Source organism: Aricia agestis, chromosome 6, assembly GCF_905147365.1.
Source record: "Aricia agestis chromosome 6, ilAriAges1.1, whole genome shotgun sequence".
Taxonomy (NCBI): Eukaryota; Metazoa; Arthropoda; class Insecta; order Lepidoptera; family Lycaenidae; genus Aricia; species Aricia agestis.
In genome coordinates, this window is record NC_056411.1 from 1,858,992 (window position 1) to 1,876,082 (window position 17,091).

Consider the following 17,091-nt stretch of genomic DNA (forward strand, 5'->3'; position numbering starts at 1 on the left):
TATTTATAGCATTTTTTCTGTACCTATACGTCAAATAATGCTAAAAGTCTAAGGACCTGTTTCACCACTTTCTGATAAGGCTATCCACCAATTAACTTGACAGATCAAGTATGGTGAATCTGTCAAAAAAGTTAGCCTATTAGGCACTTTATCAGAAAGTGGTGAAAAAGACCCTAAATCATTAAATTATGTTTGTACTTTGTAGCATTTAGATAACCTTATCAGTTACTATTATTACTCGTAATATCCTTCAGGCTTCATACGACGACATGAACAATTAAATACAAACTACAAAAATATCATACTCGTAATAATATTAATATAATACAATAAAAAATCTCATAATGGAAAACTACAATTCCGTTCTTCCGTTAGTTGCGTGGTACTTCCTAAACTCGTTCACCGCTTTGAAGACGTCGTCAGCCATCTCCCTCGGCTTCTCGAAGGCGAGGAAGTGGCCTCCATCATCCAAGACGGTGGTACCGAGAAGGTGGGGGTATTTCGTCTTGAGTACATTCGCCGGTTGGTAGAACAATTCGTACTTAGCTTGAAGTGCCCACGCCGGCACTGTGGAGGTCATCCTGAAATAGAAAAGTTAGAAACAATCATCCAGCTAGAGTCTAGTTAAACATTAAATCTAGCTCAGATGACTACTGCGCTAGCATAAAATTGCTAAAAAATATGAGGATAATTATAATAATAACAATAATAAAAACATTATGAGAATAAAATATCATATCGAAATAGGGTCAGGTTGGAGCAAAATATTAGGTATGTTTAACTTACTTGTCAAAACCAATTTTCCTCTGATTACTGCTCATGGCCTCGGCGTACATGCGCATGGAGGTGGTGATGGAATTGGTGGCCCAGTACATCATCAGGTTGTCTATCAGCTGGTCCTTGGTGAAGTGGGTGCTGAGACCACCGTCCGGCAGGTTGCGGTTGTCCAGAACAGTCCACGTGGAGAACTTTTCCAAGATATAAGCCAGGAGACCCACTGGTGAATCTGAGAGAGCCGTACCTGAAAATACAAATCAGAGTCTGTAAATGAAACGTTTAGGGTGGAGTATACGTATCTTAAGTATAGATATCAAAGTTAAGATCGTTTGAGTTCGTTTTAGATCGTTAAATGCTTAAAAATTAGTTGTCTTTCGTGGGGCAAGGAGTGAGCAGTTTTTCTGCATTATGCTTGACTTTTACTGAACGATCTTACCTAGTTATGCATAACTTGGACTGTAAGTTATGTATAACTACGTCTTATATTAGATGTTTAAATTTAAACACTAAGTTACATTTAAGCAACTTCGTCGCATATTTTGTGATTTGCTCCTGGTACGAAACTCACCAACAGAGTCAGGTTTGGTTGCCTGCAAGTGGAAGTATCCGAACTCCTCCATGATGTAGCAAAATAAGTTGGACAGCGGGTACAAGCGGCTGGCCAGGTGCGGCTCCACGATCAGGGACGGAAAGTAAGCTCCGATGAACATCCTCAAGAAAGCGGGACCGTTCTGAAAAACAAGCATAGGTATCAAGATCAGCTAGGGGATATGTATCTTGCGACCGGTAAGCAACAGGCGTTCGACAGCAGATTTTCTATAGCTTATAGTCAACGTATATCCACAACATTTCTGACAGGTAGCAGATATTGAGTTCCAAAGTCCTGGATGCAATTAATGGATACCACCAACATTAAATAGCAAAATGATTTCTGTTCCTAAAGCTATTCTATCAGCTAATAAAATAAAATATAACAATAAGCTTTAAATAATTCTTACCTGGGCAACCATAAAATTGGAGTGATGGCCGAGTATAGCCTCAGGATACATGACGACCATCATGGAAGCAACCACGGAACCCCAGTCTCCACCCTGGATGTAGTACTTCTTGAATCCAAGCCTGTTCATCAGGTTATGGAAGATCACGCCCGTCTGGGCCGGGCCGCAACCAGGTCGCACGGCTGCCTGAAATATTATCCAATGTATTTTTACTCAGTGAATGGTATTTTCAATAGTCACTCTGCATAATATGTTGCAGACTTTATTAGTTTATTATTTAAATGAATTAGGATGTTATGCATCATATCAGATTTCAGACGAAGTGCAATAACTGTTCGATTACTGAGATTAAGGGTCTATCAATAATACTGACAACATGATGTTGAGACTTTAAATCCACGAGTAAACCCAAGGAACGTTGCAAAATTTTAAGTAAGGCAATGATTTTTCTGATAGTCCTGTCAGAGAAATTCATTCATAAGCAGATGGTGGGCCGCTTACAATATGAAGACAAGCAGACAGACTGACTTTACAGAACCTACCCAAACGCGAAAGTGTGTCTGTCTGTCTGTTACCTTCAGCTTTACCGATTGCCATACCGAAGCCGCTGAACCGATTTTTCTAAAATTTCGTATGAAGATGTTTTCCGTCCCGAGGAAGGACATTGGATTATTTTTATATTCTACTACTAAAATTCGTTATTGTATGGTTTCCACGCAATAACGAATTTTAGCACAACGGAGTTGCAGGCGTCATCTAGTATATTATGTTTATGAAGAAACAACAATTATTTGGAGCTTACATCAGAGAATCCATATCCAGGTAGACTCGGCACGATCACCTCAAACGCGAAGTCGTAACCTGGGCGTTGCTTCGTCAGTAGGGGGATAGTCTCGTAGAACTCGCGAACTGACCCCGGCCAGCCGTGCATCAGCAGCAGGGGGATTACCGTCACACCAGCTGGCACCTGCTGACGTCATTATTTTACTATAGGCGCATTGTCATTAGTCGTTAACTCGTACGGTATACAGCATACGGGGAGTCTTGACAACTAATGGCGCATTCTTATTGGTCGTAGCATGCGTTTCAGAAATCTCCCGCAGGGCATCCCGGGCCCTATCGACCAGTGAAAATGCGCCATTATACAGGCTGTAACAGAAATAAGTGTTTTTTTTTAATGAAATAAAGGGGCAAACGAGCAAACGGGTCACCTGATGGAAAGCAACTTCCGTCGCCCATGGACACTCGCAGCATCAGAAGAGCTGCAAGTGCGTTGCCGGCCTTTTAAGAGGGAATAGGGTAATAGGGGAGGGTAGGGAAGGGAAGGGAATAGTTGAGGGTAGGGAAGGGAATAGGGTAGGGGTTAGGTTAGGTTAGTTTCACGCCGGTTTTCTGTGAGAACGTGGTATTTATCCGGTCGAGCCGGCCCATTCGTGCCGAAGCATGGCTCTCCCACGTATGTGATAATACTTTATGGTTTGTATGTGTCACTTGTATACCTATACTCTTGAGTTTGTAGAGCATCCGCACCACAGACACATACGTTTATGTGTTCCATGGTTAGAATTCGAAAAGCGTACACACTCATATTATGTTACGTACTGATGTCACCAATCTAAACCTTATTATGGTCTCTTATAAAGTGCTACCTGCACGGCCCCTATAGTATTTTGCTTCAATTAAAATAATTGTCGCTTAACGACTATAGATACCGTCTTAGATATCTAAAGTAAATGTTTAATTCAACAGAATTATTGCGTCATTGTGTTGTTATTGCAAGTTCTGCCAGATAAATAAGTAACGTTAGGTAGTCAACGTTTTTAAAAAAATGTACTAAAATAATAATTAAATATTTTTTGGTAGTGTTAGGTAAGAGCTATTGTTATCTTTGTTTAAATTTGGATTTAAATTAATGTGAACAATTAATATATTTCCAAGAGGGTACCTTAGGTATACCTTATCATAATAGTAATTAGGTATTATTGTCATCTTGCACATTGCACAATGTTTTGAGTTCTCTGCAGATCAGAGTATAGTGCAGGGCTTCCCAAACTGTGCGTCGCGACGCCCCGAGTCGTCGCAACATTGTCCCAAGGGCGTCGCATGTCAACACAATCAAATCGAGTAAACGCCTCGCCCATTATATTATTGTCTTTCATACATCCCGGCTCCGGGCAGTCTAAATCCCCGGTTTCAGAAGCTATACTCTGAAAAGCAAGCGCATACTTCACATTAGCCAGCCTTGCTGGCTTTAATATCTTTCATAAATATTTTTAAATTTTTTTATGATTGTGATTAGAATAAACGTTCAAATAGTGTTTTATGATAACCTATGTTGGGTAGGCTAGTTCTAAAATTAGAAAGTATTTTTGGGGGCTCGGTTGAGGGGCGTCGTAAAGAAATGGCAAAGTCGTAAAGAAAGGGCATCACAGTACAAATAAGTTTGAAAAAACCTGGTATAGTGTAAAAAGCTTCCAGAAGATATTTAATCAGCAAATAAACTAATTTAAAAAAGTGGGTTATAAAAGTTGTTCATCAAAAAGAAGTAGGTACCTCAGGCTTAACCCTGATGAAGTGTATATCCAGCCCCTGGATGTTGGTCTGGAACTGAGGAAATTGATTGAAGAAGGCCTCCCTCTCGGAGAAGTTGTACTCGTCAGCCCAATAGCTCGTCCAGGTGGCCAGCTGCTCGCTGTTGAAGCCGTAGCGGAACCCAGCGCCCTCCAGCGGTGGTGGGATAGTCCGGTGGTTCTTGAGACGGAACCGCAGGTTTTTTATCATCTGGAAACGACGTTATGACTTATGACGAAAGGTCAAGCATTATATATAGTGTTACCTATATGTTTCTTTAAATGGTCCAGTTTAAGGTGTTTCAACAGGTAAGTAATCGATTGAAGATATTTAAATAAGTGACAATAAACTATATTCTATATTGTGTAGGGACTTGATCTACGAGATGATATTTTATGAGCTAACCTATGACAAAATACAAAATGTTAATCAGAGAAAAACAACATACTTAACTATTTTATTTTTTACATAATATATTATTACAAATCTAAATTAATATACCGTAGGAATTTGTAATATTTTTCCGAAGTCTTTAAAATATTACAAACAAGGAAAAAACATTATGAGCTACACAATATAAATAATTAATTTTCCAGTTATTAAAGGTTCATATATTTTAAAACATATTACCTCTTCGCTAAACTTGACTTTGAAAGGTCGGATGCTGGTATCCTGTTTAGCCTTCAGCTCGTTTGGTCCCCACCACTCGTTCTGGTCCAACTTCGGTGGTGGTTTTGACGTCGAAGACTTCATCCATAGCCATACTGCTATACTAATAACCACTATTGCAACTGCTAGCAGCATCTTAGAACACTAAAATGTGTAGTTAGAAGGTCAGAATTATTGCATTTAAGGGTCAGTTCATAACGAAACTAGACGAGATGAATAAGACGAAAGTGATAAATATTAGATATATGTACATTGAAATAACAAAATATATATAGGAGATGTCATGCCTGTCATGTCACTAAAATTTTCTCAACAATTTCTTTTCAAATAAATTAATAAAATCCAAAACGTTTCAGCTAAAAGCGGGAGAAAATACTTTCCCAAGTGTTCTCTCCACCGCCGATAATAATAATTGATCAAACCCCAAGAGGGAAAATTGCCAGTATGTGAACCCCATTGTGAACCGATATAATTTCTCCATACAACCACAAGGACTGCGATTTGCGAAGTTATAATATACTCCGAGAAGAAGTCTGCTGTTATCCGAGCCTATTGACAGGATATTCCGTGAAAGGTGGAAGAGCGAAATTTTGGACCTGTATTAAGATTAAATGTACCGACAAAACTATTATGTTTACAAGCATACGCTCAAGCAACAAGACTTTATTAGCGCGTTGGCTGCTTCGACAGGAGTAGTAAACCATGAGGAGCCCTTCATAGTACGGCCACAGAAAGTGAAATTCGCTCCTAAAGAGACGTCCGTTTCAAGTTTCCTTTTGATCTTCTTAGTTTATATTTCTATTCTATAGTTTTATTGTTTTTTAACTATTATTATCGTATAGTTTTATTCTTTTTAGCTTTATTTCAGGCTATTTTAAGAACGTTTTTCTTTTTAAGTTGTAAATGTTAAGCAATAGCCAAGATGCAGGGACGTCCACTGATGATGCGATCGTGCCGCTTGAAATCTTAGTGCAGTGTACACAATGTCCCCAACCCCGATATTTCAGAAGTGAGAGGGGCCTACGTATTCACAGAGGTAAGTGCCATAAGGAGCCTTTACTCTCTTCTCCTTCGGATGCTTCAGTTTCACCTTCCCAGAACTCTACCGCACGGGAACCCTTTTGGCAAACAATATCCAAATTAAAACAATCTGTCCCAGTGCTTAGGCGGATCCCTAGGGGTGCTAGAGTAGCCGTAGCCCAGAAGCTTGCCGAAACTATCCACAAAACGGTGAATGAAAACTCGAGGCAAGCCTGGGAAAACCTCTTGACGTTTCCCTACCGCACTCTTCACGTGACTAGGGATCCCCAAAATAATACCTCCCTCACTTCCCGTGTTAAAAAGAACTGCGCCTCTGATATTGTTTTGAATCAAAATTTTCCTTTATGTTCTTCAGGCAAAAATAATATTGTTAAAAATGTTGAAAATAAAATTAGTGAGGGGGATATTAAGGGCGCTGCGCGGCTGCTCTTTTCCAGCGACACGATTGCTCCGAACTCCCCAGAAACCGTTTCGGCCTTACAAAAGAAACACCCCCATCAACTGACTTCTCAACACATTTCTGACGCCCATGACGGAACACCACCTCTTCAAACGACAGTCGACAGTGTTCGTGGAGCCATCATGTCTTTTCCTCCGGGTTCAGCAGGCGGTCTCGACGGTATCACCTCTCAGCATCTGAAGGACCTCACCAGCGGTTGCTGTGGGGATGCCGGAGAGAAACTCCTGCAGGAGGTCACGAATTTGTGCAACCTCATGCTTCGTGGTGAGGTTGCTTCAGATATCGTAGACATCCTGTATGGAGCAAACCTCTGCGCGCTGAGGAAGAGAGATGGTGGCATTCGACCGATCGCTGTCGGCTCAACATACCGGCGCCTCACTGCCAAGATAGCCTGCAGGTCCATAAAATCTCTGTCATCATATTTCCAACCCAAGCAACTTGGTTTCGCCTGCAAAGGTGGCTGTGAGGCAGCCGTTCACTCTTTTCGCACTCATGTTCAAAATTCAAAAAATAGTATATATTTAAAGGTGGATGTTTCAAACGCTTTCAATTCTGTAGACAGGGTCGCCATGTTAACACAGATAAAAACCAAAGCCCCCACCATTTTACCCTTCATGTTACAGTGCTACCGAGATCCCACTAAACTCATTTACCAGAACCACTTAATCCAGTCTGAAGTTGGCTGTCAACAGGGCGACCCTCTAGGTCCAGCAATTTTCAGTCTAGCTATTCACCCGGTCATCGAACTCCTAAATTCCAAATTCAACGTGTGGTATCTAGATGACGGGACCCTTGCCAGCGACGCATCTACAGTTCTTTCGGATTTTCAGACTCTGATTCGCGAATTCAAAATTATAGGCCTAGATTTGAACCTGGGGAAGTGTGAACTTTTTGTCCCTGATGATTGTGGGGATAGAGATGAGATAATATCCAGTTTCAAGGCCGTCGCCCCAGAATTATCAGTGATTGAGAAGAGTGCACTTTTTCTCTTGGGTTCACCTGTTCTAGCCGATTCTTTTCCGGACTATATAAATGAAAAAACACGGAATTTTAGTGAAAGTTTAGATCGTCTTCTCCAAATTAACAGTCACATGGCATTTACTCTGATTCGATATTGTTTATTCGTTCCAAAATTTACGTATGCTTTGCGGTGTTGTCAGCTCTGGAAGTTCCCAGAACTTCTCCATAGCTTAGATGACACCCTAAAGCATACGCTTTCCACAATTTTAAACATAAAATTTGATGAACGTTCCTGGACCCAAGCTACACTACCAGTAAGGTTCGGTGGCCTGGGAATACGAAAAACATCGGACACAGCTTTACCGGCGTTCTTGTCCTCGGTCCACGCAAATCGCGCAGTAATAGCCAAAATCTTAGAGCCCTCATCTTGCCCATTCGTCATTCCCTTTGCGGACGAGGCCAAGGATGAATGGGACATTGCTAGTGCCGGCAGTGAGGTTCCCAAGAACACATCTTCCCAAAGGCTCTGGGACGAGCCCATCTGCGAACTGGTGCGTAATAAACTGTTTAACACGTCTACCAGCGCCGTAGAACGGGCTCGACTTTTGGCCGTGGAGAGGTGGGAGTCGGGAGCTTGGCTGCAGGCACTGCCATCTAAAAACACAGGAACATTGCTGGACCGTAATACATTCCGTCTTGCCACTGCCCTGCGTCTTGGTGTCCCCCATGTCGTCCCCCATCAGTGTGTTTGCGGCGCGCGCGTTGACAGCTATGGTCACCACGGGTTGTGCTGCTCTCGAAGTGCCGGACGCTTTTCACGGCATCACAACCTGAATGACCTCATTCGTCGGGCTCTTGTCACTGCCGGCGTGCCAGCGATACTGGAGCCCTCCGGTTTGGCGCGCGACGATGGCAAGAGACCCGATGGAATGACCCTGGTGCCCTGGAATGTGGGTCGGGCCCTTGTGTGGGACGCTACTTGTGTCGACACATTCGCCTCGTCCCATATTCAGAGCACCTCGAGCTGTGCGGGCGCAGCCGCAAACCAAGCAGAGAACCTCAAGCGGCGCAAATATGAGAACCTCAGCGGAGATCTTATATTTGAACCGTTTGGGGTGGAAACTCTAGGCGCATGGGGTCCGGGGGCACATAAGCTTTTTAGAGGAATATCTAAGAAGCTTGTTGAAGCCACCCGAGACCCCAGAGCTGGGAGCTACCTGGCACAGCGGATAGCAATTGCCATCCAACGTGGCAATGCTGTCAGCTTGCTGGGCACTCTGCCAGATGGGGACGACTTGGGCAAGTTTTTCTTTTTATAGTTTTATATTTAAAGTTTGTATATATATAATATATCTGTATATTTTAGATAGTATTTTAGTGTATACACTTGTATTCAGTAGGTATTTGTTGAGTTTAAATATAGATAGCTTAAAATTTAGTTTGTTATTATTTTTGGCAATATTGCTAAAAATAATAACAACCTAAATTTTAAGCTATGGATTTCCGCAAAGTAACGCCTGATTCCTGTAACTATTAACAAAATATAACATAAAACCCTTCATTTTTTTTATTGCACTAACAACTTGGATTAAATCTTGCAACGAAACTTATTGTTGAAGCCTAGTTAATACAAAAATAAAGAGATTATACTGATCTTTTTGAGTAAATTCAAAGTTTCGCTGACCCAGCAAACATTGCTCTTGTATACTCAATTGAGTATACAAGAGCAATTGAGTATACAAGCTATAAGTATAAATATTATGTATAGATTAATCTATACATAATATTTATACTTATAGCTAGCCTTCTGAAATTTTCACAGGTTGATTATATCTGTTGCCGCTATAACAAAAAATACTACCCATACAACAAACGTAATTTTTTTGGCTTTTTTACTGGGTAACAATATACTCGTAAATGGCAACAGGTAGGCACTTTTAATTTTCACAAAGGCCTTAAAAATTATATTATATGTATTTTAATAATTAATAATAATATTTAAATACAATAAAAAATATTGTATTTAAATATAATTATCCGTTCCTGTTTCTCCGATTACTTTATTTGAATATCTGTCTCTCTTTAATGTACAGAATTTTAATTTCTACAGTTTTATTATTACATATTTTATTATTATTCACCTACATTTTCCCATTTTGCGTCAAAAGGGATACAAAGTTTTTGGCTCACGTATTAATATAATATAGATTTCTTAATATAGTGGGGGGAAAAGTGCACGAAAAATTGTGTTTTATTAGTGTTCAACATAAATTTCCACCAATACACACACATACATTACATTACACAACATAAATTTACATTTTAAGTGCGTTAAAATTAAGTATTCTACATTTTATTTTACCTTTAACGTTTTTACTTTTTAGTTTTTACATCTACAGAATATGATAATAACGTTTAATTAGCTACGCGTATTGTTTTATTAAATTAATAATTATGTATTATTGTCTATGCTATTTTGAAATTTCTGTGAGAATTTGTATTACCATAATATTTTGTCTGACTTATGACGTTTATTACATAAATTATTTAATTAATTAAATTATTAGATGACGCCCGCTACTCCGTTGTGTCAAAATTCGTTCGTCACGCGGGAACCGTACATTTTTCGGGGTTAAAAAGTATCCTATGTCCTTTCCCGGGACTCAAAGTATCTCCATACCAATTTTCAGCAAAATCGGTTTAGCGGTTTGGGTGTGAAGAGGTAACAGACAGACAGACAGACACACTTTCGCATTTATAATATTAGTATGGATTATTTATATTATTTTACTCTGTTATTTCACCTTTACATTTCTTTTCAGATTGTTATCTGTTGATACGAGTATCTTTATTACAGTCCGTCAAAAAAGTCATGAAATTAAAAAGTGGCAACATCGTAGTGTCATCCCTTTCAAATCAATCTAAGAAAAAAGGGATAACACTACGATGTTGTCACTTTTTAATTTCATGACTTTTTGACAGTCTGTACTTGGACTGTTAAGAGGATACAACAGCGGCTAGAGAAATGAAAAAAAAGTACGTGTAATATCTATAGCTGTCTCCCTTACCTCAAGCCTATACCGCAGAACGCGATAGAGACAACTGCAGAAAATCCAGAAAATCAACGATTCGTTGTCCCCTGATTCCTTCTCCAAAACTTAACCGATTTAAGTACTTTTTTCATTAAAGATTAAAAAAAGGCTTGAGCTGTGTTCCTATGTTTTGCTTTTTTTGTATAATCTAGCCAAATCTGTTTTCTAGACGTTTGAACACAGTGGAAAATCTGGCCATTTTTTTGGGTTTTTGAACGTTCATATCTTATTTAATAATTAAAATATGAAAAAAAAGAAAACATAGGGACATTGTATTAGTGGCCGTAGATATTTAGGAAAAAAATTATAACTCTACTAGCATTATCCAGCTAGGAAACAGGGGACAACGTTTGTATGGAAAAAAGGGCGGTGTGGAATCCTCTTAATGGTGTTACTAACACAATTATAATACTTACTTTTTTTTTATTTAAAAAAAAAATACAAATTATAACACAATTATTTTTAACAAATTGCTACTCCAGCCAGTTCTATATATTAGTTTACTAAATGTCGCTGCAATGCTGTTTTAAAGTCTGGACAAAACTCTCATAAAGACCCATATTTTTATTAAGTTTAGAGAATTGTGTTAGGAACTAGGGTACCACAGAACAATAAAATATGAAATAAGAAAACGTCCCTGAAACGGCCCCAATTAAAATCTCCTTGGTTTTACCCTAATTTAGTTAGTTAAAAAGTTTATATGGTTAAAAATATTAGATAATATAATTGCTAAATTATTATTGTTATTATCAAATCAATTCAATTGAAATTGGTGACATAAGATCATGTAGGTATTATTTGTTATGTTTCAGTATTGCTATGTCATCCAGCCTCAGCAAAACCACTTTGAATGATAAACAAGATAAATGCTTGCGTATTGTGATTTGTGAGCTATAATAGCCCATATTTAGCTCTATAGAGTATAGCCGACATTTTTATTTTTTTATTTTTTATTAAATAAGGGGGCAAACGAGCAAACGGGTCACCTGATGGTAAGCAACTACCGTCGCCCATGGACACTCGCAACATCAGAAGAGCTGCAGGTGCGTTGCCGGCCTTTTAAGAGGGTATGCGCTCTTTTTTTGAAGGTTTGCAGATCGTATCGGTCCGGAAATACTGCTGGTGACAGTTCATTCCAGAGTTTTACAGTGCGCGGCAGAAAGTTACGCGAAAAACGAACTGTGGAAGACTGCCACATTATAGTACGAAGTGCCTCTAATTTTGTGGTTTAGACTCTGAGCTCTACATCCAAGCTCTTAACTTTAGAACTTGGCTATAAGTACTCTCACTGTCTACATCAGCTATACTCAACCTGCGGCCCGCCATCCAGGGCTTTATGAGTGGCCACTGGCCCGCATGATGTTAGGGCCTTCTGGGCAGTGGGCCTTCCACACAGCGTATTTTTTGCGCACTGACGACGCGCGTTTCTGATGCGCTCGTCTTCTGCGCGTTTTCATCGCGTTTTGGCAGGTAAAAAGATTAAAACCTGTCGGCTTCTTTCCGTTTGCTGAGCGTTCAACTTGCGTTTGTATCGATACAAACGAGCGTAAAAAACGTCGTGTGGAAAAAAAAGGTGGAAGACTACTGGTCTACATGGCACCGCATTAGACAATTAATAATATTAGGATCAGTACACATTGCATCGTGACAAAGCGATGCGATCTGATGCATCTTTGAATGAGCCATACTAAACTCTATTTACTACATACGAAAGATACACATTGTTTTGACAGATATGAGAGAGTATAAGAGCAGACTGTCCGTATGTATTGCGGGCACACATTATCACTATAATAACTTTTGCGTTTGAAACGGCTACTGACAACAAAATCAGTGTGTTAACTATGATTAATATGTTATTACGAAACTATAAAAAAGTAATAATGATTATTACTCACTTAGTTTATTATTCTACCTAAGGATAATAAAGTACTAATCAATTAAAGTCAATTACTATACACTATACAGTAATCGTCGTAATCATGGATGATGGAATATCAAACAAGATAGTATCCCGGCACATCTATGCCATAATAAATATTACATCATTAGTTCGCAATCCAAGGTGGTTGCTATACAAAACAATATGAAAGAAATATCATACTTACCATGGTATATTATATTTCACATGTAATGTAACCGCGGTAACTATAATAGTGTATATTTTATCACCGTTATATTGGTAGAGCACCGGCAGCCGACAAGCACAGGGTCCGTGCTGCACGAATATACTGATATGACTATTCAGTGTTGCCAACATGTAGAGATCAATTTTCCACTAAAATAACTACCAAATAGATCCTTTTAAAAAGCCACAAATAATTTTCTATCATAATCATTTGTGCCTTTATGGCCTAGTTTTGCCCAAGGTACCATCAAAGAAATAATTGATTCATAGATCAAGAGCTACTTTACTCGGTCGCACTTTCAATTTGTCTGATAGTACAAGCTGACGTATACTTACGAATTATTATATATTTTGTCTCTAACTTGGTTAGAAAGATCTAATGAGCATTTTTACGAATCACTTAGTTTTATTACGTAATTAACAGTTAAACTTATATTGTACTATGTACCTAAAGAAGTTAACGCAAATTGTAAAAGAGGATGCCATCGTTTTTATAAGGAGGTCTATATTATGAAGAGATCTATCTTCTAATTAACTATTAGTTGATACATAGTGATCGTCGTCATGAATGGAATTGAATTAAATGTCTAATCTCTGGTAAGTTTTGCTCGTTTTAACTGAGTTCTCCCATAATTTGCCATAACTTGAGTTACTTTACACAGCTGGAAACACTACCGTAATAAACACTTCTCGATTCATATATACAGTATCAATCTATATCTTCAAAGTACTATGTGCTTTATGTTTTAGTTTTAGAGTTTATTTTCGTTAAACCGTTGTATGAACCGGTAAAGTTGTGCATCATTGTGATCAGCGTTTTTAAACCCATTATTAACCAACTTCCAAAAAAAGCTTTAATGGTTAGGAATGTTAGGATGAATTTTTGTATAGTTTTTGTAAGTACATTTTGTCTTATGATTTATGAATCTTAACCCTTAACCACTGACGTGCAATTAAGTTACATTACCACTGACGTACGTATGGGATACGTATGCCATTTTGAATGCCTCCTGATGTGTCTATAAAGTTTAATTCTGGTGTCAATTGCATTCTTTTTATTTGGATATTTTCAAATGACATAAAGATATTTAAAAAATAATTATATTTGTTATAAATAAATATTTATGTAACAAAAACCTTACTTACAAAGTAGGATATAAGTACTTTTTATAAAAAAATACAAAAAATATTTTCTAAGCATAGGAACTTATTTTTTGGTTTATATTAATTATTAAGGATTATATTATATAGGATAAAATCACAATCACCACCAATCAAATTATAAGGCACTTTTTAAGGACAGTTGTTGCAGATCGACTTAGAGCACTGCAAGCAAACCGATTTATGCAAGCAATTGACATCCGTTTCGGGTTCTGCGACGTTTTTCTTTTAAATATACATGTATGGGCGTACCGAGCCGATTTTTGGCATTTGTTTGCAATACAACTAAAAATTATTAATTTTTTATTCTTTATAAACACCTAGCTTATAAAAAATCTGATTTGCCCCCCCCCCCTGGCCGAGAATCTGCGTAATTTGCCCCCCCCCCTGGCCCAGAACCTGGGTAATTTGAGCAATTAGTAAGTAGTCTGGGTAATTACAGCCTACAATTCATTTTTATCTACGGACAAACAAAAAGTTATTAGTTGAAAAAAGTCATACTTACACTGACGCTATGTACCTCATACGTATAGGTCGTCGAAATTACCTGCTTGCAGATATGCACTGCATTCGCTCTCCCCTGCCTTCGACGCGTCACTGGCAACTAGGAAACTACCAAAAATGACACGTAGAAATTCCCGCGAAATTTTGAGTTTTGTATAAAAAACCGCGTGGGTGACGTACCACATACGTACGTCAGTGGTTAAGGGTTAATTGATAGTACAAGGTACAAGGTACAAGAAGTACAAGGTATAACAAAACTAAGTGATAATACTATAAGGAAGGGGTCGGCAACAAATTTTAGGTGAGGTCCGGATACTAAGGGAAAATTTTGACGTGGTCCAGAAAAAATACACTTGTCCTATGTAGCTGTAAAATATTATTTTAATTAATAAAGGTATACGCACGCCTTATCTACGTATTCATAATTGATACTTGTTATAAAATACATTACAATATTTCGCGGTCCGAGATTCGACCTTTCGCGGTCCGAGATTCGACCTTTCGCGGTCCGCTGCTATTGGGTATGTATTCAGCTGTTGCTGTATAAACTTCACTGTGAAAGTGCAGCGCTGAAAGAATAACTGTTTTTTTTTTTATTTTGTATGCGCAAACTCATGACGCTGGGGCGCTTGCCCATATAAATCACAAAAAAACCTCTTTCAGCGCTGCTATTTTCACAGTGAACAATATTATAAAGGAAACCCTAAAGTAATATCACTTAGTTTTGTGACAACCTGTATAATTAGGAACTTTAATTTTAATTTTTCCTTCTCTTCATTGGCTCTTGCGACATAATACTTCTTGTGTCAACAGTGTAGCCTGTAGGTAGTGAAAGCGTTAATTTCGGCAAGGATCGGAAAGCCACCTTTGATTTCATTATTTAAAAAAGATCTGTCAATCTCTGTCCAATGCTTGTTTATACAAGTCAAGGTCTCCATTAAATTTAAGTTAAGTAACCATTAAATCTATCTGAATGCGGCTATAGGAGGTAAAAAGAAGAAACAATGAATTTCAATCTAATTTATTATTAGGCATCCAGCATTACATAGAATCTAAATATTTTCAACAGTTAAAATATATAGGATAGAGATTTAAACAGATTATATTAGAGTTATTGTCGGAAAATATTGACACCGTAATAATATGTGGATATTTCTTAAGGACTGTTTGGCATTGGCCGCACGGTAACGCATGCGCCAAGTCGTTAAAAATAATATTTTGAGGAAATGTAATAATTTCATACTACACGAATTAATATGTTTTAGAATTTTTCAGTATAGGTAAGCCTAACAGACCTTACGAAATAAAACCCACATTTAATAATATTATCTGTAACCGTAACATCGATCTTTATTTAAGCCTAGAATTTAAAATAAGCGCATATACTTTGACTAGATTAATAAAGATAAAAGAAATCATTAGTAATGTAAAATAAAGATCAATATTACTTTGGCATTGAGAAGATTTCGATGATAGAAGAAAATAGTAAATACATATTACCTGATATTACATAGGTAGGGCACTAATAAAAACATTGTCTTATGTTATTTGTACAATCTAAAGTCTTTTAGGGAAACATTAAGCTAATTAAAGCCGTTCTATCTTAATTTATCTACCTTACATCCAATTGATCCTTAAAATTTCATTGAAAAAAGACATATTTTAGAGCACAAAAGTGCTATTTAACATTTTAGTGGAGTCATGGTCTTTAATACTTGCTCTAATTATCGCCTTTAAAATATGCCGTGGCACGACACGAAACAATACGACACGTTTTTATCTTACACGGATAAATAGCAATTATGCCTTGAGGCTTGATTACTATTTAACCATGAAAGAAAAATGATTGCAAAATGGTATCCAGTCACTTCATTTAACGACCACGGCAACGGCAAATCGTAAACAGCAAAGGGTGCAAAATACATCAAACGACAACGGTATTACCGTGCCGTGACGTGCCACGGCAATTATCAAAGCGAGTAAACAAGTCAGCGCCACCTGTCGGCGCACAGCTACAACTATTTCACTTATCGTATAATAGATGGCAGTTGCATTCGTGATTTTTATTTTAACGTTCACAACACTCCCATAAGATTGTATTTTACAAATTACAGATACTGTTATAATGTAAAATAATTTTTATTATTATATAATATAACAGGCACACTTCTAAAACACATCACAGCTAAAAGGCTAAGCGATTACTACCTACTAGTTATTATCATTCCACAAGCTATATTTTAGATTCGGAAAAACAATAATATGTCTAACTTATAATAATGTTATTGTTTTTGATGTTTTATGAAATATTTAATAAAACAGCTTAATAAAACTAATTACTGAAACATTCAATTTTAAATAAAATTATAAGGTACACAGTCAAAACACATAGTCGTTAGTCATAACTCATATCTGAAAGTTAAAATATCATTTAAGTTAAAAATAATTGTCATGACGTTCAAAATACTACGTCCAAGCAAAAATAAAAATAACTTCCTTATATTAGGGAAGTAAATATAATAGTAAGTAAATAAATATAATAATTTAAACATCATTATTAATAATTATATGAAATTTACATTTATTTTAGGTGCACTTATAATACTCCATCTGGAGGCACGGAAGTGCCCCAGCCAAGTCTAGAGCAAAGGCACGGCCGTACCATACTTTTCACTATTATTATTTCTAATGAAATAATGTTTTATTGTCAATTTTAATGTTATAAATATT

At 37.6% G+C, this 17,091-nt stretch overlaps 1 protein-coding gene across 3 annotated transcripts; it reads right to left on the minus strand.

Annotated features, from left to right (window-relative positions):
- Positions 1 to 305: 305 nt before the first annotated feature.
- Positions 306 to 12,790, minus strand: LOC121727911 (juvenile hormone epoxide hydrolase-like). 3 transcript variants are annotated; one of them, XM_042115966.1, is made up of 8 exons: positions 12,677 to 12,790; positions 4,977 to 5,159; positions 4,329 to 4,556; positions 2,578 to 2,742; positions 1,776 to 1,961; positions 1,346 to 1,508; positions 787 to 1,021; positions 306 to 581 (listed from the first exon to the last, which is right to left on the minus strand). In XM_042115966.1, exons 1-8 carry the CDS (start codon positions 12,677 to 12,679, stop codon positions 353 to 355), a joined length of 1,392 nt encoding a protein of 463 aa, XP_041971900.1. In that variant the 5' UTR covers positions 12,680 to 12,790; the 3' UTR covers positions 306 to 352. The 3 variants fall into 3 exon arrangements, with proteins under 3 accessions (XP_041971900.1, XP_041971898.1, XP_041971901.1); XM_042115964.1 differs by having other exon boundaries at positions 2,578 to 2,745; XM_042115967.1 differs by having other exon boundaries at positions 2,578 to 2,745; positions 12,741 to 12,787.
- Between the last annotated feature and the right edge of the window lie 4,301 nt (positions 12,791 to 17,091).